The 24277-nt window shown below is 33.0% G+C and overlaps 1 protein-coding gene across 9 annotated transcripts in view; it reads right to left on the reverse strand.

Annotated features, from left to right (window-relative positions):
* OSBPL6 (oxysterol binding protein like 6) overlaps positions 1-20835 on the reverse strand; it is a 99732-nt gene extending 78897 nt beyond the window's left edge. For 8 of the 9 annotated variants that reach the window (XM_074303009.1, XM_074303007.1, XM_074303006.1 and 5 more), the window contains exons 1-2: positions 20574-20835; positions 1761-1853 (exon numbers count right to left, since the gene is read on the reverse strand). In XM_074303009.1, the coding sequence (XP_074159110.1) occupies positions 1761-1853; positions 20574-20675 (195 nt within the window). In that variant the 5' untranslated portion in view covers positions 20676-20835. The remainder of the gene's footprint in view (positions 1-1760; positions 1854-20573) is intronic. The other variant, XM_074303004.1, reaches the window with a different exon arrangement.
* Between the last annotated feature and the right edge of the window lie 3442 nt (positions 20836-24277).

Genomic DNA, 24277 nt, shown 5'->3' on the forward strand with positions numbered 1-24277 from the left:
ATCCCTTCCAAATGATGACTTTCTCTATTATGGTTACAATATATTGCAGGTTTGCATAAGAAATTAAATGGAAAGTTTGGTGGAAGCCACAGGTGACATGTAAAGGTAAGCAGATGACACAAAAAAGTTTAGAAACTCAGAAATGCACAGAATATATTGATATTATTATGTAATATCAACATACTTAACATTTTAATAGTATAATAATTCAGACTTTTTCTGATATGAAAGGAAGGCCAAAAAAATTTGTGTAGTTTTCCAAATCTCAAAGATCTAGTACCCCAACTACCATGATATGAAAGAGAGAACTATACACATATGCATGATCTAGGTGATAAAGAAAAAATATTTTGATATGGGAGCCAAAAGGAATTAGAAAAAGAAAAGAGTAAGGACTGTTGTAATTATGTATATAATATTCATTATAATTATATAATATTTTAATTAATATATCAATAAACTGGCAGTAAGGAAAGACTTTGGCAGTTTAGAAATAATTTCTCTATATTTGTCTTTCCATCTTTATGAATTTTTTTCCAGTTTTGTTGCAATAATTATCTTTTTCTTTATAACCTACCCTGAGCTATCCAGGAATCTTATTTTAAAAAAATAAAAATTCACCCAGAAGCAACAGACCATATTATTATTATGCATAGGAAAATGACTTTGTGTTGCAGTTCTCAAACCTTTTGGTCTCAGAATCCTTTCACAATCCTAAAAACATTATTGAAGACAGCAAAGTTTTTGTTTATGTGGGTAATAGTGATATATCTTTATCATAACAGAAATTAAAACTGATGAATTTTAGAATATTTACTTATTTATAATCTTTTCCAAAACAAAAAATGTATTTTTTGAGAAGAATGGCATTATTTTATATTTTTGCAGATCTCTTTAATGCCTTAGAAGAAAACAGCTGGATTCTCATATCTGTTTTTCTATCCTCATTCTATTGAAATATGTTGCTTCAGTTGAAGAATATGAAGAAAATCCAGACTTATACATAAATTTATTTGGAAAAGGGAGGAAGAGTATTTTAATAGTTTTGATTTTCCGGACTCTGATTTCAGGGATATCTTAGGGATTCTCAGATCACAATTTGAGAATTACTGGCTTAGAGATATGGTAAGCAACAGAAGTTCTGAATTCCAAAAAGTATATTAGTTAATATACAAGTATTTCTCTTGGCAGCTCCCCATGAGTTAAGAAACTGATTGAGAAGATGAAAATTTGTGCTTCTCCATAGACCCTTATGCTACCAATAAACTGCAAGACCAGCCCACAAGAGTACTTGTCCAACATTTTACCCTTCCAGATATAAATAATATATTCAAATCAGATCCAGAGTTGGAAGAGATCTTTATTAGGATATCTAGTACAGTTTCCACATTTTTACAGATGAGAAAACTGAGGCCCACAAAAGAAAAATGATTCTTTTCATTTTCATGGTAATGTTATTTGCCCATCCAATCTCTGTGATGGAAAATGGCATGTGTCCACCACCATTTTTTTTTCTTTTGACAAAACAAAATTTAGAGCTTTTATCATAACTGTGAAAATCCTCCCCCACCCCCCAAAAAACTCAACAATATCCTGTTAGGGTATCATAACTTTCCTACACTGTAAGTAGGAGGAGATGGAAGGTTGCTCTTGCCTTGGGCTTCATAGCTTGCTTAGTTTAGATGAGTATAAAAATTCCACACATTTTGAACCCTTCCCAAACAAGCATGCTACAGAAATGACCATAGTCCCTCACTGACCTTAGATAGTGAGACAGGTTCAGTTTCTAGCAACTGCCTGCTTGCAGATGGCTCATTACCAGTAGAAGCATTCCTCTCTAAAATGTGGACACTCTAAAAACAAAGTGAGAGTAAAGCGAAAGTTAAGGGTCTAATTTCTGATGTGCATTCCATAGATTAGAAATAATAGAATAAATGTGAAGCATGAAAGGACAAGGGAGAAAAAAATGTACAATTTAAAATGTGATAAATTCCCCAACCAGAGTTGGCAGCATCACCCACTCAAGTATCCAAACAGTATCATTTCCCTTCTCATTGATTACTTAAGGCTGTATTTCTGCTGAGATGCTGCAGCGATGTTTGCTATCACCATGCTGACTTTACTTCAGATTTGCTAGGACACAAATAACAATCAGTATGAAGTTATAACTCTTCTAAGTAATTTTGCCCAGAAATGTGTGGATTTGTTTCAGTCAATCACAAGGATATACTGGAAAATGTTTTACAATTGGCTCTCTGAGGGAGAAAATATGCCTATGACACACACATTTCAGTTTAATTTGCCTAATTAACACTTTCTCCATCACTTTTTTTATGTATAGTCAAACAATAAGTCAATAAACCAAAACAGGATTTGTAGCCTTTTTGGATTTCAAAGGTGAGAATGCTCACACCGAAAATTGAACAATCACTCTGTTGAGCCAAAATGAGCTGGTGTCTGACTAGCACACCTGAGTCTAGTCCATAAATAACTACCATGGGATAAAATATCCCATGTTTAATAATAGCATAAAATATCCCAAGTTTAATAAACATGAGTCTCTACAGAGCTTCCTGAAGAAGAACATGATGACTAGCATTTATATAGGGCTTTAAGGTTTAAAAAGCACATTATCATAAAATTATTTCATTTGATCTTCACAACAGTTTTGAGAGTTAGGTCCTGTTATTATACCCATTTTAAAGATATAAAAAATTGAGAGTTAGTGACTTGCCCAGGTTCACCCAGTTACCAAGCAAGGAAATTGGTAGTTACCAACACTCTTATCCATACCTGGATAAGAAAATAAATTTATATGCTTATAAAGCTTTAGATGCTTATGCTACCTGGATAAGAAAATATAAATTTATCACAATCAAAGGAAAAATCAAGAGGAATAAATATTTTAATAAATCATTCTAAATCATCCAAAAAAACCAGAAGGCACCACTATCATTAATGTAGTAATAGTAATAGTAATAATAATAACAATAATGATGATGATGATGATGATAATGGTGTTACACTGTGTACCACAGCAGTTTGGCATTTCCTTTCCTGAGGAATCATTATTAGTGGTGAGCATTAAAGATATAGTTTCTTATTCTTAAAAAATATTATATATCATTGTGTTGCTATGCAACAAAAATTATGTATAGGCTCTGGATCACAAGGAAAATCAGTCACAAAACATGAGGGATAATATACAGTTGCTCTGGAAGTCCGCAAAAATATCAGTTATTTCTAAATGGATGATGTTTTCCATAGATACAGTTTAGTAACAAAGTCAAAATATTAAATAGAAGTTTTACAAATTGCAAATGATTTTCATTCTCTAAATTGTCAAGGATACAAATGAAATAAGAATTAGTTGAAATTATATTCTTGAGAGTAGAGGTATTAGGAAATGCTAGTATGACTCCAATGGTACTAAAAATTTGTCATCAGCTGAGGCTCCTTTTCCTTTTAGAAGAGATATTCACTCCCGGGTGGCTAGCCTCACTTAGAATGACAGTGCTAATACCAATAGATATCACTTAAATAAGCTTAAAGCAAATGGGCACCATGGAGTGATGCATTAGACATGCCCTTTTCAAACTATGTGATTCCAAAAGAGAAAACTACTCTTAAAAGCTAGATTAATATTAAGGTCTTAGCATTATCCATTTGTCAGTTGAACCTAGAATCTGAATGACATCCCATAACCAAAGAAAATCAGCTGAACATAAAACTCAAACTTCTTTATTGAGACTATATTCTCGGGAATTGAAACATGGAGCTTAAAGGTAAATATTGATTTCTCCTTCAACATGCAGGTTGTTAGCATGGTATCTCTCTCAAAGAAAACATGGAGAAAGGAAAAACATACCTGATATATTTAATTATATTTATTGAACATAATTTTAATTTGATCTGAAATGTTTTTAAACCCTTTCAATCCATCTGCATCACCAAACCTATTCATAAAGCAATGTAATGGAAAATTTGGTACAGAGAAAATTGAACCTATTTTTCAATTATTATCAGAACTACCATGAGAAAAAGTTCTAGGAAAATGTTTAGGGGTTTTAAAATGTTACTTTAAATATATTTGAATGAAATTGTGGAAAGCAGAAAGAAACACATAGACCATGTAAACATGGATGTATTTTTTTAATCACTTAGTTAATGAAAATAAATCAACTTTTTTTTCCTCATTAACAATTAAGCTAATTATAGACAGCATTATAAAAAACCAGAAAATGCCTATTAGTGAATAGAAGGAGAGAATAAACAGCAGGTAGTTTAAGCAACACTGGGTATGCTCTCCTTTAAAAACATTTAAAAGTAAACTTTCTTTGAACAACTCTTCTCCTTGTAGAATTTCCTGTGGCTATATCTTTCTCTTATGGTCCCCAGGTCAAGTAGTCTATTCATCAAGAGGTAAAATTGCAGTAGACATGAATTCTGGGAAAATTTTTTTGAGCGTTTGGACTTTGTTTTCCCTAAGAACAGACCTTACTTCCCAAATCTGTCAAGAAAAAGGGTACACAGTTAGAAAAGTAAAATCTGAGAAGAAATTTCACATTAGCAAAACAGCAGAAAGAGAAGATTATTATTCAAGAAATTAGGACACTAAGTTTAGGAAAAGGAATCATTTAATGTGCAAGTCAAATCACAGAAATAATTTGCTGCAATAAAATGAATTTATGCATATCAAATGGGCTAAATGAATTTGACCTCTGGAGTGACAAATCAATATGCTTAAGAGTTGCTGGAATGGAACTGGTCAAATTAACAAACTTTTTTCACTCATAGCTCACACTAATACCAACTGGTCTACATAAAAGAAAAGCAATTTCTCATTCTATTTTCTCCCAAGATACAGTATAATATACATCCCAATCTAGCCAAAAATCTAGCCCTAGAATGTGCTTGATTTACAAGAATAGAAAAACATGAAATTCTGAATTCTTAATATGAAAAATGATCATATATGATAAACATTCACAATTAATGGTACATGCATTTCAATATAAACATGACAATATATTTTAAAACACTTAAATTAAACCCAAAGTAAGCATAATATTTCAAATTAACTGCTTAAATTATTCTTAGATTCATAATATAAAGCAGGAGTTCTTACATGAAATTAAGAGCCTTAGAAAGTTTTAGATTTTTTGCTCTGTGAATTGTTAGATTCCAATCAGTAGGAACAAATATTTAAAGTAAAATAGTGACATCAATTGTTACAAAAGGAAGCTTTCAAAAATGACATGATCAAATGGCTAGTTAATAGCTATAAATACAAGGTATATGTAGTAATAGAAAATCTGATGGTATCATGTTCACTATCCCATGTCTTCCCAGTTTTTAATAAAGTTCTGAAAAACCTGTTTCAGTCTTAGTCCCAGGCCTTCAATAGGCCTTTAACAACCATCCCTACCCATTCATTTCAGATGTGTTGGTTTATTTTTTAAGGCTTTGCTATAGGGGATGGCTTGGAGTAGGGGACTGAGGAGTAAGAGGGAAAAACTGTTGTGAAGAGGCTACAAAAATAGAAGGTACAAATAAAAGTTACAACAAAAATAAATTACACCTCAATAAGAGATAGCTGTGTGATGGTTTGATACATAGTTCATTGGAATGGGAGTAATAAGAGTAATCAAAATATTTATGTATCTGGGTTCAAGTGACAACTGTAACAATGAGAAGTTCTCTTTTCTCCTCTGTTAAATGGCAAATGTTGAACTAGATGACCTCCTTTCAGTTCTAAAAGTCTATGATTCAAACCATTCTCCAATTGATAAATGGTCAAAAGATATGAACAGACAATTCTCAGATGATGAAATTGAAACTATATTCACTCATATGAAAGTGTTCCAAATCACCACTGATCAGAGAAATGCAAATTAAGACAACTCTGAAATATCACTACACACCTGTCAGATTGGCTAAGATGACAGGAACAAATAATGATGAATGTTGGAGGGGATGTGGGGAAACTGGGACACTGATACATTGTTGGTGGAGTTGTGAAAGAATCCAGCCATTCTGGAGAGCAATCTGGAACTATGCCCAAAAAGTTATCAAACTGTGCATACCCTTTGATCCAGCATTGCTGCTATTGGGCTTATATCCCAAAGAAATACTGAGGAGGGGAAAGGGATCTGTATGTGCCAAAATGTTTGTGGCAGCTCTTTTTGTAGTGGCTAGAAACTGGAAGATGAATGGATGTCCATCAGGTGGAGAATGGTTGGGTAAATTATGGTATATGAATGTTATGGAATATTATTGCTCTGTAAGAAATGACCAACAGGAGGAATACAGAGAGGTTTGGAGAGACTTACATCAACGGATGCTGAGTGAAATAAGCAGAAGCAGAAGATCACTGTACACTTCAACAACAATACTGTATGAAGATGTATTCTGATGGAAGTGGATATTTTCAACATAGAGAAGATCCAACTCACTTCCAGTTGATCAATGATGGACAGAAATAACTACACCCAGAGAAGGAACACTGGGAAGTGAAGGTAAACTGTTTGCACTATTGTCTTTCTACCCAGGTTACTTATACCTTCGGAATCCAATACTTAACGTGCAACAAGAAATTGGATTTACACACATATACTGTATCTAGGTTATACTGTAGCACATGTAAAATGTATGAGATTGCCTGTCACCTAGGGGAGGGAGTGGAAAATCTGGAAAAATGAATACAAGGGATAATGTTATAAAAAAAATTACTCATGCATATATACTGTCAAAAAATTTTTATAATTATAAAATTAATTTTAAAAAAAGTCTATGATTCAAAAAGTTATATCAATACTTTTCCAAGGAAAGAATGAAACCATGATTAGGCAGCAGAAATGCAGCATAAGATGAGGTATAAGCACAAAAAACCTGTTAGATGGCCCACAAAGGATGAATAACTAGAATTGGAAATAATTGGAGAAATTTACTTTACATGGCAAAGTGATATTGATGGTGGGATCCAAATAATGGTTATCTCTTATAACATCACCACATAGTTGAATAAGAGGAAAATTTAAAAAATTTAAAAACCACTCTCCCACCCTCCCTGTTGGGCATTAAAGAAATATCATACCTTGAAATATTGCACTATAACCTTCCTTTTTTCTTCTTAGACAATAATGGACACTTCCTGAGCAAGTTATTTTAACTGCTCTGGGTCTTAAATGCCTCATTTATAAAATGAAGGGGTTGGAATAAATGGCCTTTAAAGTCTTTTAAAACTCTAGCTCAATGATCTCTGATTCATGATCTGTTTAATCTTCAGGGTTCTTAATCACTTGGATCTTAGACATAAATTAAAACCAGTAGGAAATTGGCCAATCTTCACAGGCATATCTAAAATCAATATAGTGGACCATTTTTTAAAAAGTAAGAATAAAGTTATATCTTCCTTTATCATTTAGATAGATAACAATGAATACAGTAGATAAAACACTAGGTCTGGTCAGGAGATAACTGAATTTAAGTCCTGGCTTCACCAGGATGAGCTGTATAAGACTCTGACCTTCCTAGGCTAACTATATATGGATATATTAATGATCCTAATATCCATCTACTGCGTTAACATCAATGCACTACAGGAAGTTAAGCTATTATTATTGATAACAAAATTAAAAAAAAAAACTATATTAACTCACATTTTTTTTTTTTTTTTGGTAAAAACAAAAAATTTTAATTTGGCCATAGAATTCCATTCATCTTAGACATTGAAGAAAACTCATTAATCAGTATTAATGCAGTATAAAGCTACAGAACAAAGATTTCAAATACCATTCTCATAGATACTGACCCTCCCCCATCTGCTTTCTAACTAAGCAAAACTAATTTTTTTTTCTTTTCTTTTTTTTTGATAAATGCAGTAAAAATAATTTTGCATTCTGTTAATGCTGGATGTCTGCAGGATTGGTATTAGTGGACTTGGGTTCAAAAATTTGTTGTCAATTCCCATCACCTCTGTTGCAGACAAGTTATTTTAGCCTTCTTGAGTCTCAATATGAGGGGGTCAGAAGAGATGACCCTAACTTTGGATTGGTAAAGCCAGTCCTGCATAGATTGTTTTTTCTTTCTGGTTACTATTCCTACCAGAAGGACATATTCTTTTTATACGCTGTTGATATGTTGAATAAGTTTTGCTTAACTGCTTTAAAAAAAAAATTAAAAAATGTGTTTTTCTCATTGCATGTAAAGATAATTTAACATTCATTTTTTATAAGATTTTTAGTTCCAAATTCATCTCTCTCCCTCTCCAGAACAGCAAGCAATCTGATATAGGTTATACATTAAACTTCTTTAAAAAAACAAAACTAAACTAAACTAAAACAAAAACAAACAAACAAACAAAAAAAAAAAAGCAAAAAAAAATTTCTTTTTTTCTAAACTTGTCCTAAGAGATGGCTTCCTAGGAATGTGGAAGGGAAGAGAGCTATATTTAGAAATGAAGATGATGTTAAAAAACAAAATATATCAATAAAAATTAAATGGAAAACATAAACAAAAACAGAATTTGGACATAAGAGAACAATTCAGACATTTCCCCTTTTGTCTGAATTTCATGCAAACCAGGCTGAGTTATTATTCTTATATTTGTATGCATGGCTATATAAATTTTTAGCAGTGATATCCTAATAAAATGATAAAATGAGGATGATCATTTACAAAATTCTATATCTCTCTTTATACATCTCTGTAGTATACATATACTAAAACTGTTAGAATTGACAGAAGGCTTACAAAATAATTTGATTGAATTTTATCTTAAAGAATAGAATGATACTTTGAATATCTTTTTAACGTGATATTTCAGTAAACATTACTTTCCATTTTTGTGTAACCCTATCTTATTTATCTTATTTTGAAATCTTTTTTCTCTTCAAAAATAGAAGTTTAAAAGAAAAGGACCTACATGTACAAAAATATTTGCAGTAGCTCTTTTTGAGATGGCAAAGAATTGAAAATTGAAGGATGCCCATCAACTGGAGAATGGCTGAATAAGTTGTAGTATATTATTGTGATGGAACACTATTTTTTAATAAGAAATGATGAGCAGGTAGATTTTAGAAAAACCTGGAAAGACTTATATGAATTGATGCTGAGTGAAGTGAGCAGAATCAGGAGAACATTGTACATAGAAACAGTAACATTGTGAAGTGATCACCTATGGTAGACTTAACTCTTCTCAACAATACAATGATCCAAAACAATTCTAAAAGAATGGAAAATGCTATCTATGTCCAGAGAAAGACCTGATGGTGACTAAATGAAGATCAAAGAGTACTGTTTTTACTTTCTTTGTTGTTTTTTCCCTTTTTTTCTGTTTCTTATTTCACAACATGACTAATATGAAAATATATTTTACATGATAGTACCTATATAATCTACATCAAATTGATTACACTTGATGGGAAGAAGGAGAAAGTTTGGACCTCAAAATTATATTACAAATGAATATTAAAAATTGTCTTTGCATATAATAAAAATAAAATTATTATAAAACATAATTTATTCATTACCACCATCACACACACACACACACACACACACACACACACACACACACACACACACACACACACACACATCCAAATCTATTCTTCTTCCAAATATTCCTCCCTCTGGGGAAGGTATAACCCAGTTAGGCAGATTCATAATAATACTACAATCCTTCTTAAACTCATTCCTCTTTCTTGCTCTCCAAATATCCAATCAGTTAACAAAATCTCATAACATCTGTTGCGTCTTTACCCTTCTCTCCCTTCACATGGACACCACCCTAATTTAGGCCTTTATTACCTCTGCGCTGGATTGTTTTAACAGATTTTCTAATTGATCTCTCTGCTTCAAGTCTCTACCTTCTTCAACTAATTAGCCACACAGCTGCCAAAATAATCTTCCTAAGACGTTATACTCTTGCTTAAAAACTACCACAGCAACTGCAACAAAACCAAATAGAAGCCAACCAATCAACCAAAAAGTGAACAACAACCAACCAACCAACCAAACAGAAAATACATAAAAATCCAACTTCTGATAGTTTCCTATCACCTCTAGCAAAAATAAATTAATTAAAAAAAAAACCAAAAACACCTTAATCTGGAATGTAAATATCATCTAATATAGTTCTAACCTTCTGTTTGGCATTTCATACATTGTATGTTTTAGATGACAACAATAACAATAACAACAAAAACCCCAAAACCCCAACTACTTACTTTTCTCTTAAACTGAACTTTTTGTTTTCTTTGTACAGGCATTTACTCTAACCCTAGAATGCATATATTCTTCAACTTCACCTTTCAGAAGTCATTATTTCTCTCAAATATTCAACTTAGCTGCCACCATCCTTCTAAGGTGCTCTTGACTGAGTTTTTATACTTTCTCCACCTTCTCTGGGAGTTTTTCCCAACTACATTCCCTACCTTATACATTTTGGTGTTCATGTGGTATTCTCACAGTAAATTACAAGCTACTTGAGAGCAGAAATTGTTTTTTGTCTTTGTATCCCCATGTTCCATAGTGCCTTATACATTTTTTAAAAAAAATATTTCCCAACATGAAATAATTTCATTTTTCCTTTGATATACTTCTTTTCACTTTCTCTTGTGTCATTAAATGACAATATAAACTTAAAGTAAGGATTTCTTTTAGTTATTTGATATATTTGTTCTAACATGTCTATTCTTAATTTAAGAAAAAAGCTGACTGAGATATTTATTCAAAAACATTAAAACATAAAAATGGTTTTAATTTACATGAAGCCAGAGGAAAAATGCTCCCAAGCTTGATTTTATGTTATTCTCCATCTCCATAGCATACATCAGTTGTTCAAGTTTTATTTCAAGTTAATGCAGAATTTGTGTTAATATTTCATTAAATAATTCTAAATATGAAAACTACTCCAAGCAAATAATTCTAAAACATTCTGCTCATATTTAATATCAAAACCACATAAACTATTAAAAAATTAATGTTTAGAAATTGTATTCTCCAAATAATTGCTTTCATTCATTTGTTTATTCACTTATTCATTGAAATATTTATTAAGTTCCTATTATATGTAGGTACAGATGAAAGCTTACTAATTATATCGGGTGGCATCTGTATACAAATAAGGGACATAGAGGGTCTGGCTTGGACTCAGAAAGACTCACTTTCCTGAGTTCAAATCTGGCCTCAACCACTTACCCTGACCAAGTCACTTAACCTTGTTTGATTCATTTTCCCTATTTGTCAAATGAACTGGAGAAGGAAATGCTAAGAAAACCCAAATGGGGTCACAAACAATCCTGTTTAAATAACAACTGTAAACAATAGTATGTATATTAACACTTGTGCAGAAGAATGGAAGATTTAAAAAATGGGTAAAATGTGACTTTTATTTTTTTAAAGAATTCATAAATTATTGGGAATGAAAGGATAAAGAGCTAGCCTCAGGATCAGGAAGATGTGTATTCAAGTCCTAACTCAGACATACTGGTTATAAGACTGGCCAAATCACTTAAATTCTTAGTGTTCCAGACAATCCTAGACTATGTATTGCTGAAAACTGACTTCTTCCTCTGCTATGACTTCAGTATTTTAATACCATTGGATGTTAATCATCCCTGAATTGTTATCTAAGCTTTCCAATATATTTATCTCATCTCCCTACTAGATCATGCATTCCTAAAGGGCATAGATTCCTACAGCCGTACTTAGTATGGTATCTTAACATAACAGACATTGAAAAAAACTTTGATGATGGACTCATGTTCCAGTTTTTTAATAAGAAAAGTGAAGAGAAAGACAATTCAGATACAATCATAAAAGTATTCAGCCAAGAAATAGGAGACATTTTCCATTATGCTGGCTTACTTTTAGACACTTCAATGGAATGCCTAAAATCATTCTATCTGACTTCAAGATCAGCTGGACAATCCTGATTGAAATTAAAAAGTACTCACGTGCCTTTTCCTTCTCCTATAGAGAGAGAAGAGCTGCATGTTCACTCTGAGGACCAAAGTTCTAGAAATCATTTTACAGGATCCTTTTAATCTTATGAATCTTGCTCTTACCAGGTTGTTGTACACTGATCTCAATGCCTTATCATCAGCAAGTAGAAATTTGCCACTCCCTTGCTTCATAGTAAAGTGTGGGGTAAACAGGCAGACAATGAGAAACTTAAGAATAAAATTGCTTAATGTAACTAAGAATATGACTCTCAAAGAAAGGGTTTCTGGGTAGGAAGGATGAAAGTCCAGGAGGAAATAAATATGTTAAACAGGTTTTCTTAGGCTGGCAACCCCATCATTTATTTACTAATTTGCACTTCATTTTAAAGGCTAGCAAGGGGCTTTTGGTACTATTTTCTTTTATGCCTGATATATAATGAATTCGGGGGAAATTCTTTTTTAAAAGTAAAATAACGATATTAAAATTTTTGAGATGATTGTATACCTTTAAGAATAAGGTCAAAGACTAATTTTCTTCTGCTAGTAGTTTGTCCCACTCCACAAGGTGTTTTTGCAGAGTACAAATTGCAAGGGAAGAAGGGAATAAAAAAGCAAACCACAAACTTTTTTTTTTTTTTTTAATGTCAGAAACATCTAAAACTTTTATTTCCTTATTCTTAAAAAGCTGATTCTTGTCATTACTTCTGTAGCCAATGTAATTCTTTCCTTATACTAAGAAATGATGTTTAAAGACTAAGGTCCAAAATCGTGCCAAAAAACTCATGAAATCAAATTATATAAACATGTCAGAGGAACTTAACACTTCTACAATTTGTACAAATCTAACAAAAGAAATTGATGGAAAAGATTATATAACTATAAATAATAAATGCTCAGCTTAAAGCAATTATTGTTTCTTTTTCAGCTTCAAAATTAGTTTCCCAAATAAAAGATTGTCATTCATTTTGCAAGAGTTAAGATCCAGTCCGCCAGCTTTATTCTGGGGAAAAATATGACAAGATCCTGAAAATATAAGGGCAGTCAGAATGCTTACAACTGTGCCATGCAAAACACTAGAGGACTCTCATGTATTCCCGGGTCCTGAACCTCCTTTTCTCAAGGACACACACACAAGGTAAAGCTCAGCAGGACTCCCACATGTGATGTGTCACAGAGGCTGCCTATCATAATCCTTCCTGCCCTTTCTGGAAGAAATGAGTCAACACTGCACTGTTACTCTGCCAATTCCATAATATTAGCAGTGCCACCATCACTACTGCAGTAGCAGATGCACCAAAATTGCTGATAAAGCAAATGTCCTCAGTAGATATAAATAACCTGAGTTCACTTGACAGAAGGTTATTAAGAGTGTGGTGTAAAGGAAAAAACACCGGCTTTGGGGTCAATGGACCTAATTTCAAATCCAACCTCTGTCTAACATTGCCATGTGGCTTTTGCAGTCTTCTCCCCTAACAATGGGGGAATTGGACTGAATAGCCTCAGAGATTCCTCAATGGCACTATAATTCTAGGCTATTGGAAACAATGTACAGTAGAGGAAATGACGGGGAGAGAAAGATATTAGTTTATCAAAAATGTGAAATATATTCACATGGAGTGGAAAGGCAGAAACTAGGTCTGGAGAAGAAACTACTGTTTTCTTTAAAGTCATAATCATGTGAAGTGAAGTGATCAAAATGAGGAGAACATTATACACAGTAACAGAAATACTTTATAATGATCAACCATGAATGACTTAGCTATTTTCTGCAATGCCCAAGACAATTCCAACAGACTCATGATGAAAAATGCTATCTATCTTTAGAGAAAGAACGAGTAGAGTCTCAATGAAGACTGAAGCACATGTTTTAAACTTTTTTTTTGATCTTTTTTTTTTTTTTTTTTTTTTTTTTTTGAGCGGGGAATAGTCAAGATATCAAGACAAATAGACCGTGTATTTTTGTGGTGGATAGACACCAATGAGTTTAATATTAAAATCAACTCTTTTTTTTCAATATGTACCAAAAAAACCCAGTAAAACTATACCTATGGATGATAATCAGCTAACTGAAATATGAAGAAAATATTTAGGAATGGCTTTAATACCTTTGATTTCTCAAATAAGTGATTTCTGTTGTTTCTGTTTATGCTGAAATTAAATGGTTCCTTCAATTACTAATGGACATAAGTCAGTTAGTTAATCAAGAACTGACATTTACATTAACATAGATGGGCAGGGTAGATTCCCATTATTTGGCCTTAAAACAAGAAAAACACCAATTTTTAAGAGAGAAAGATAGCACTTCCTGACCCCTCAGAGCAAAGACTATTTAGATTAATATTGTCCACTGATCCATTCATTCCATCATCCATTTGTTTAACAAGCCTATATTAAACCTTTGCTGGATGCCAATCATTGTGTTAGATGTAAGGAATATTTCAAGAAACATACATTATGTTGGGCAGCATGTGTCTGCAAAAGTGTATCCAAACAAATACAAGATAACCTGAAGTAAGGAGAGCACTTGTTACTGCAGGAACATGAAAAGTCTCATGAATTAAGTGGTGCTTCTAATGAACCTTAATAGAAGGTATAGAAAAGAAGATACAGAAAGAAGGAAGGTATTCATTCCAGAAAGTGGGATAAAGGCACCTGAACTTGATTTTGGTCTGGGACTAGGCTCATAAACGACTTAAGAAAGCTCAAAATATATAGTAAACACAAAAATCAGAATAATTTCTATCTGATTGTCTAAAAAGCAAGATTTTTGCCTTATTTTAACTGATTGATAAAAGTTTTACTTAGCAAAATGGTGCTAAAGCTGGAAATTCAGTATGAAAGGATGAAAAAAAAATTAGGAAATAAAAATTTCAAAAGCAACTAATAAATATTACCTAAAAAGCCGATTTAAGGGAAGATGTCTGAGATTACTTCTCAACAAACTCTAGGTTTACTCATGTTAAGGACTAGGTTTTTTTTTTTTTTTTTTAATTTTATGTTTAATTTATGTAATAAAACAAGCATTTCTATAATGTAACACAATAAAAAAGATGATTGTATATGAAACTGCAATTCTACTATGCACAACATTTTTTAAAGCTATATTAGACAAAGCAAGGACATTTAAAGGTGACACTTTTAAATTTTTTAAGTAAAAAAGAACAATAATAAGAAATATAGGAGTAGCACCTCTTTTATACAGTCCTGTTCTGTTCTTTCAAGGAAATAGGGAGGTCATTTGACTTCCCTACTGCCTGAAATATAAAAGGTCTACCTTATGGGGAACTGGTGTTATCAGGTCAAGGTATTCTCAGGATTCTCATTATCTTGTCAAGATTCTTCTGAGCTACAGAGCATGGATAATTGCTGTGATGAGTGGATGAAATCAGAAATGAAGTGGAAAAAATGATTTATCTGAATTACTATCTTTTTTTAACCTTAGGAATTTTATTCTTTTTTACACTTTGTTATTAGTGATATTTTATTGCATTTGATGAATTCTAATCCCTAGCCTGAATTACTAGTCTAGCCTAGGCTGAACACTCAGAATAATAAAGAAAAGAAAACAGAATTACTCAATTTGCATCTGTATTTTTTTTTTTTGCTAGAGATAAAAATGACAGAACTTCAAGAGTTGAAAGGCACCTCAAAGACTCTTTATTCCAAGTGATTCCAGAATAAGACCCTTTCTCTTGATAGCTTCATTATTAAAATGGTTGTTTTGCCTTCACTTGAAAACCTTTAGTAAGGGAGAAAAGTCGGAGGTTATGCTTTGGATATATCTTGTCAGGAAATTTTAATTTATATCAAGTCTAAATTTGCTTCTCTACTTTTTTACCCAGTGCTCCAAATTCCTGAATCCTGGGGCCAAGTAAAAAGGGTCAAATTTCTCTTTAAAAAAAGACTATGTATGTTTGGTTTTTAAAAATTTTTTTTAATACCATAATTCTTCTCTATACTCTTTCCTCCACCCCAAAGAAATGCTTCCATCCACCAAGCTTGAAATAAAGAAAAATAGTCAAGCAATACTAGAAAATGAACTAGAAAATGTCTGCCACATTCAGCATCCGTAGTTGACTGACCTCTGGATTCAACATTAGTCATTGCATTTATTTTGAATTTAGGTGCCTTTTTGTGTTGTTTTTTATTAGCATTATGGTAGCAATTGTATATATTATTCTCTTGGTTCTGGTGAATTCATTCTATTTCCATTCATACGTGTTCTCCACCTTTTTTCTGGATTCCTCATACTTTAGTTTGTAATAATATTGCATTGTTAGCATGCAATAGTTGTTCAAATCTTCCTTCCTTCCTTCCTTCCTTCCTTCCTTCCTTCCTTCCTTCCTTCCTTCCTTTCTTTCTTCCTTTCTTTCCCAATGGTGTTAAATTGAAAGGTTTTAGGTCTTTAAAAAAAAATCTCAACACTATGGAGGGTTGCTTTGGCAAATGGGAATATTCCAACTCTTCCATGAAGCTGGCTTTAGAATTTGGTTGACATAAATGGGAGTTGAACTACCATCTTATGAAAATACAAAATCGGCTTCATGCAACTGAAAGTTCACTAATATTACCCCATATTCCCAGAAATATGGGGGGGGAGTAATTTTATATTCTCTTTGTCTTCCCTGTCTTCTGTATCAGGGAAAAAGAGTTCCTAAGATATAACACTGCTATGAACCTTGGGGTCAAAGCCTGTTATAATTAAGAAATGGGGAAGTTTATTGTTTTCTTATCTAAGTGGAGATTATAAAGCTTTCTTATTAATGATTATGAATGTTAATGATGATTAATGATGTGAAGAGATGCATCCAACAAGACCTAAAGATGCCTCATTCTAAGTTTCCAAATGCCATGCCAACACAAAGCAATCCACATCAAATAACATTAAGCTAGAAAGATTTTTCATAAAATCCTAGGAAATGGCTTTGTGTCTGTCAGAAGACCAGGATAGGTTGGCCATCAAGTTTCTTTGTATATATGCACACATAAAATCATGGAAGACTGCAATCTACATTTGTGAAGGAGTAATTCCCTAACCAGGACAACTAGGTGGAGCTGTGGATAGAGTTCTGGGCCTGGGGTCAAGAAGAACCATCTTCCTGATTTCAAATCTGACCTCAGACACTTAATAGCTCTATGGCCTTTCACAATATTTGTCTCAGTTTCCTCATCCATAAAATAAAATGAGCAAGGGAAGAAAATGGCAAACCACTCTCCCATGTCTACCAGGAAAAACCTAGATGTAGTCCCCAAGAACCAGACACACAAAAAAGACAACAAAATCCCCCTAACCACCCTAGTTTTCAATCCTAACATCCTATCATTTAAATCATATTAGCTAGCATTAGCTAGCACTTGAAGATTTGCAAAGTGTCACTTTGATATTCCCAACAACCCTATAAAATGAGGGTAACTATTCCTCCCATTTTACTGAAGAAACTGAGATTGAATGAGGTTAAATAGCTTTGTCCAATCACAGAACTAATAAAGACCCAAGAGAGGATTTAAACTCAAATTTTGTTTTGACTCCAAGTCCAACATTCCATTTAAATATGCCTTTTAAAAAAATCAGATTCCATAATATTAGGAGATTGTCCAGTGATGACTGTGCAGGTTTTTTGAAAAGGAGAACTGAATATTTTGCCTTAGGCCTCTGAGATGTTGCTGGTTCTCTCACCAATTATTTTCTTTTCTTTCTTTTTCACTAGCCTTTTCTCTTCTTTATCCTTAAAAATTGTCATTCCCAAAGGTCTGTCTTTGCCCCTTTGTGCTTTTTGCTCATAAAGATTTTCCTTCTAGATCGCTGTACACTTCAATGCTGTATGAAGATGTATTCTGATGGAAGTGGAAATCTTCAACATAAAGAAGATCCAACTCACTTCCAGTTGATCAATGATGGACAGAAATAACTGCACCCAGAGATGGAACACTGGGAAGTGAATGTAAATTGTTAGCACTACTGTCTATCTACCCAGGTTACTTATACCTTCGGAATCTAATGCTTATTGTGCAACAAGAAAATGGTATTTACACACATGTATTGTATCTAGGTTATATTGTAACACATGTAAAATGTATGGGATTGCCTGTCATCGGGGGGAGGGAGTGGAGGGAGGGAGGGGATAATTTGGAAAAATGAATACAAGGGATAATGTTATAAAAAAAAAATTACTCATGCATTAAAAAAAAAAATTATTTCTGTTGAGACTTCCAATTCTCTTCAACAATGACTGCTCTCCTTTGATACTTGTAGATTCAACATCTCTGACATGAAAAGCTTCATTTTTCACATTGAATCAACTCCCCTTCCATATATATATAACTAATACATTCTTCCTAGCAATTTTCAAACCTAAATTACTCACTAGAACTTTTCCTACTCCCCTCCTACTATTCATTAGTCAGCCACTAAATTCCTTCCTTTTCATTCCCACTGATTTCCTCATCCTTTTCTCTAGACTAGTCTAAAACATGTACTCTCCATCTGTATTATCATAAAAATAAACCAATCTTATGCATAACCTGCTTCCTTCCACAAGAAACACATATATGCATATCTGTATATATGCAAATAAATACATCTATATATATAGTATGTGAAGGTATATGTATATATGTATTTCTAGATTTACTTCACATGATTATTGTGAGATTCAAATGAGAGCACATTTAAGAACCATTTAAGCTTTATAATGTTAATTTAATTTAGTTATAAAGTAATAATTATTAAGTAATTTACTCAACCTTTACATATATCTCCTCAAAAAAAAAATGGGCTAGTGCAATAAGATCTGGTTGTTATTTGTAATATGCTTTTAATTCCAGTATTAAAAAATCACAGAGGAAGGGACAAGAAATTTAATATTCTTCAGAACTTTAGCCTTTAGTGATGACCAGCTACTATGCTTTCCCATTTCTTGGCCTATCACTGAAAAGTCCACTACATATTAGTAGAACATATTGATAGCTTTCAATTTTGTATTACCATTGAAATCACATGGCCACATTATGACTGTTTCTCATTTTTACTCTTGTTAAAAAGATCTGAGCCAAGATGTTGCCAAAACCCATTGGCAAAATACTCTATACCACAAAAGAACTACCACAGTCAATATTCTCATTTTTTATCACTTGGTAAGAGATTATAAACCATTGTGGCACTCAGGATAGTTTCAGGGATAATAAGATTTGTTTGCTGCTTCATTTGTTGAGGAATAACCTAAGCAGATGTCTACTCAGCCCCTTCCTTTCCTATCTGAAATTTCAATAAGTATGCTTCTTGTAGCTGATGAGTAATAGTTGGTTTTGTAGGAAAAGCCTCATTTGTGAGCTGTTGATTAAAAAGAAAAAAAGACATTTTGGACTTGAATTAAATGCAAATGATAATTGCTAATATATTCAACTTGGCAAATACTAAATAGAGAACATCCTGGAAAACAATTTCTTAGGCTCCTCAATTGATTAAAAAATAAAAAAAAAGGGAAATAGGAAGGGCACTACTTCTCTACTTTTTTCATTAATATTTTTCATTAATTGGGCCACATGAAATAGTGTCAGGAAGAACAATTGTACTTGCCAGGTATCTGGCAATTTTTTTTATTTTTTCTGTCTGCAAGAGAAATGAAAGAGAAAAAGAATTATATAATAAAAATTCTTCAATGAAAACTTGACTAATCTTCAGGATTTTAAAAATCCATATACCTTCTGACTTTGAGACAGTAAAAACAAACAAATACTTATTGTATATTTGTTATGAATAAGACACTGTGCTAGTGAGAATACACAGATTATATGGCATGATCTCTGACTTCAAGGAGTTTATAATCTAATTAGGGAAAATTGCTACCTCTGTGACTCTTGGCAAGCTGCTTAAACTTCTTTGAGTCTCAGTTTCCTTATCTGTAAAACAGAGATATAATAACTGGGCTGTTGTGAGGCTCAAATAAAACAATAAAATTTGTGCTTTGCAATTTATCTTCATTTGGGTACTTTTATTATCATTAAGTCCAATCAAATATTAAACAGAAGTCAACATGTGTGAAACTGTACACCTTTGTGCAAGAATGTTCCTTTCTGTTGTGGAAAATCTTTCATTCCTCCTGCAAGTGAAGAAAATAATCACAATATTTATAAAGGTTCTGCCCCTTCTACCATCTTAGGATCCCAGTGTTTGATACATATAAATATATCATGGCTTCCACACTTCCACACCACTGTCCATCTCCAGGCTGAAGCCCACTCTCGGAAAGGAGAAAAAACACTTAAAGAGAGATAAAAGTGGTGAGTCCTCATCATCTACTGCCATGGTCAAGGAGCATCTATGAAAAACAATAAGTTTTCCTATAGAATATTAGATGGTCTATCAGAATTTAAAAAAAAAAAAAAAAAAAAAAAAAAAAAAAAAAAAAAAAAAAAAAAGCAGTTATTTGAAGAGAAGAGATATCAAACACATGGTCCAGGAAGCAGAGAAAGAGAAGGCACCAAGTAAAATGGAAACACATTAGGTGTTTTTCCAGAATTCACTTGAGTCTAATGTAAGAATTACCAAGTTTACCATACAGAAAATTAGCATTATATTAGCATGCATACATAAACAAAGAGTGTCTCATACTGTCCTCTTACCTGTCTACTTTCCCTTTGGGAGGATGATGAAGAGGAGGCACTTCTATGGCTTGGAGTGGAGGTTCTGTGAGCAGGAGATATGCCCTTTTCCTCTGAACTCATGGTTGCAGTGAGAATCTAGTCACAAGCACCAAAGACCATCCCAATCTAGTCTCAGTCTCACATAGGAGGAAAAAAGTGGATACTTTGCCAGCCTTATTCCATTTTGCAGATCATATTTGACTTAAAAGTTTGTAGTGAACTTTGAAGATAGCCAAATCACCTAAAAGTAAAAACAAAACAACCCATAAATACGTAAGTATATATGTGAAGCAAAGTTCAATTTCTTAAAATGATGGTAAACAATCAATCAACAAGTATTTTTTAGGCATATTGTCTTCTAGATTCACATTATGTCCTAGATTCTAAGATACACATCAAATCACTTTTTTATTTGGAATACTGAATGTTTCCTATGGGCTATTGGAGTTATTTGTCTTTTCTTTTATAGCATGAAAAAATCTTGCTTATTAACAAACTATATCACTACATTTTGAATTCTAATACGAAGAAAGTTGGTGATGATTTTGTTTGTCCATCTGATCATTCACTAAGTTTTTGGCTGCATTGTAATTCATGTGACCTGGATGAATTCATGTCCCCATCTGGTTAATTTTACCACATCACCTGGTCAAGCTGAATAGAAATTAGCAATATCTGCAAAGGAATGAATGCAAAAAATAGGGTGTCTGTTTTCCTCAGAGTATCACAGAGTATACACACTGAGGAGGGAACAACAGGAATAAACTGTTGGTATGCACAAGCATGGTCAATAGCTACTTGATTTTTCATTTGATTATACTGCAAGAGAGGTTTCCATTGTAAATGCTAAGGTTAAAAATCTGTGCACATGGAACACACTGAAGAGAAAGTGGAATATCAACAGTGGCACAGATGTGTACATGCATGCCTAATAACATTTTAAAAGTGAGGAATGCTTTTATTTAAAATGAAAGGTGTTATTTGGTACTGGCTAAGAAATAGACCGGTAGATCAGTGGAACAGATTAGATACAAAGGACAAAAAAGGGTACATCTATAGCAATCTAATCTTTGACACCCAAAGATACCAACATTAGGGACAAAAATTCATTATTCGGAAAAAACTGTTGGGAAAACTGGAAATTAGTATGGCAGAAATTAGATATGGATCCACACTTAACACCATATACCAAGATAAGATCAAAATGAGTCCATGATTTAGGCATAAAGAATGAGATCATAAATAGATTAGAGGAACAGAGAATAGTCTACCTCTCAGACCTGTGGAGGAGGAAGGAATTTATGACCAGAGGAGAATTAGAGATCTTTATTGATCACAAAATAGAAGATTTTGATTACATCAAACTAAAATGTTTCTGTACAAACAATACTAATGCAAACAAGATTAGAAGGGAAGTAACAAATTGGGAAAATATTTTTAAAAGTAAAGGTTCTGACAAAGGTCTCATTTCCAAAATATATAGAGAACTGACCCTGATTTATAGGAAACCAAACCATTCTCCAATTGATAAATGGTCAAGGGATATGAACAGACAATTCTCAGATGATGAAATTGAAACTATTTTCACTCATATGAAAGAGTGTTCCAAATCACTACTGAGCAGAGAAATGCAAATTAAGACAACTCTGAGATACCACTACACACCTGTCAGATTGGCTAAGATGACAGGAACAAATAATGATGAATGTTGGAGGGGATGTGGGGAAACTGGGACACTGATGCATTGTTGGTGGAGTTGTGAAAGAATCCAGCCATTCTGGAGAGCAATTTGGAACTATGCCCAAAAAGTTGTCAAACTGTGCATACCCTTTGACCCAGCATTGCTGTTATTGGGATTATATCCCAAAGAAATACTAAAGAGCGGAAAGGGACCTGTATGTGCCAAAATGTTTGTGGCAGCTCTTTTCTTTGTGGCTAGAAACTGGAAGATGAATGGATGTCCATCAGTTGGAGAATGGTTGGGTAAATTATGGTATATGAATGTTATGGAATATTATTGTTCTGTAAGAAATGACCAGCAGACCAAAATAAATAAATAAAAAATAAAAAATAAAATGAAAGGTGTTGAAATAATCATAACCCAAAATCTTTGACCCCAAAACAATGAAAAATTAAATCTTTCAAATTCGACTTTTTTAAATTCAACTTTAGTTTTAAAAGAAAAGAAAAAATAGGACTCTAAGAGGAAAACATTACCAGCATCCAATATAGATAGGGGACACTATGGATAGGACACTGGAACTAAAGTCAAGAAAACCGAAATTTGGCCTATGATACTTACTGGTAGTTTGACATTAGGCATTTTTAATTTGTATTTGCCTCACTTCTCTCAACTGTAAAATGAAGATCATAATAGCATCTACCTCCCAGGGAGATTGCAAAGATCAAAAATGGTAATCTTTGTAAAGGAATTAGCACATATATACAAGGTACTAATAAATGCTCACTTATTACCTTCCCTTCACTTTCCAGGCCATGATTCCCACCTAGAATTACCCAAAGTTTTGTATAACTTCTGGAAAGAATGAGATCACAAGTCTAGCAGAGAGGTAGCAGAAAATGAATCCCAAATTTCATGAAAACAATGGCATCAGAACTGTCATATTTTCTACTACAATCGTTGCTTGTCCATCCAAATACACTATTAGACAAAACAGTTATAAAAGACATTTTCCACCTGTACTATAACATAGTAAATCAAAGTTACAGAAACTAATAGTTCCTCTGGAAGATTACCACATCCAGAAGGTCAAATACATAAAAGGATAGATTTTAAAAGCAATAGCAGAGGTCAAGTCCATAAATCATATCTCTATCAGGATAAGGCCTTGGAATCTATGTTATGGCATTGTCTATGAATAAAAGAATGCCCAATTTGGAAAGAAAACATCATTCTTTTTTCCACTTGGATAAGAAATATTTGATCAAGGAACTACATTCAGATATCCTAGAAGGAAAAAGGATCGTTGGCAATCACAAATATAATTGCTTGAAATGTGAATGGATTTCCTCAGGAGGGAGTGCTTTCTCCTCTCAATGGAGGTAAAAGATACTTCCTCCTGTGGTGGAATGCAGAAGAAGAGCTATCTACTTTGGTAGATATTTAAGTTTGAATTCTGACTAGATAGCTCCATTCCAACTCAGAGATCCTCTCATTTTCCTGTGCCAGATAATGAGAATCTGAAGGTAATAAGTGGTATCAGTTGCTTTCTCAGAAATAGATGATATAACTGGAGCAAAAGGCAAAAAGAAAAAAAAAAACACTTGGAGGAATGAATTCATCTGAGGGCAGTAGCAGTGGATTCAAATAGCTAGTGTCAATCACTTTATAGATAAGAGGAAAAAACATGGTCATAGGTTTACTGGGTAAAGTGATGGTTGATGGTGAGATGAACTGATATACATGGAAAATCTACTTCTTTAATAATGACAATGGACTGAAGCCACATGAACATATCCAAGTATGTACCAAACAAATGCATACAAGTACACAAAAATTGGAAAGAAAGCAGCAGTTGGTGGGTTGGAATAGGTTTCTTAAAAGTTCTCAAACTTGAGATCTGGAGGAAACTAGTAATTTTATGAGGCAAACTTGAGCATGAAAGTTGGCCTATGCAAAGGGACAGAGATGGAAGAGGAGTCAGTCACGAGTGAAAAAACAA

This window comes from Sminthopsis crassicaudata, chromosome 3 (genome assembly GCF_048593235.1).
Source record: "Sminthopsis crassicaudata isolate SCR6 chromosome 3, ASM4859323v1, whole genome shotgun sequence".
Classification (NCBI taxonomy): Eukaryota; Metazoa; Chordata; class Mammalia; order Dasyuromorphia; family Dasyuridae; genus Sminthopsis; species Sminthopsis crassicaudata.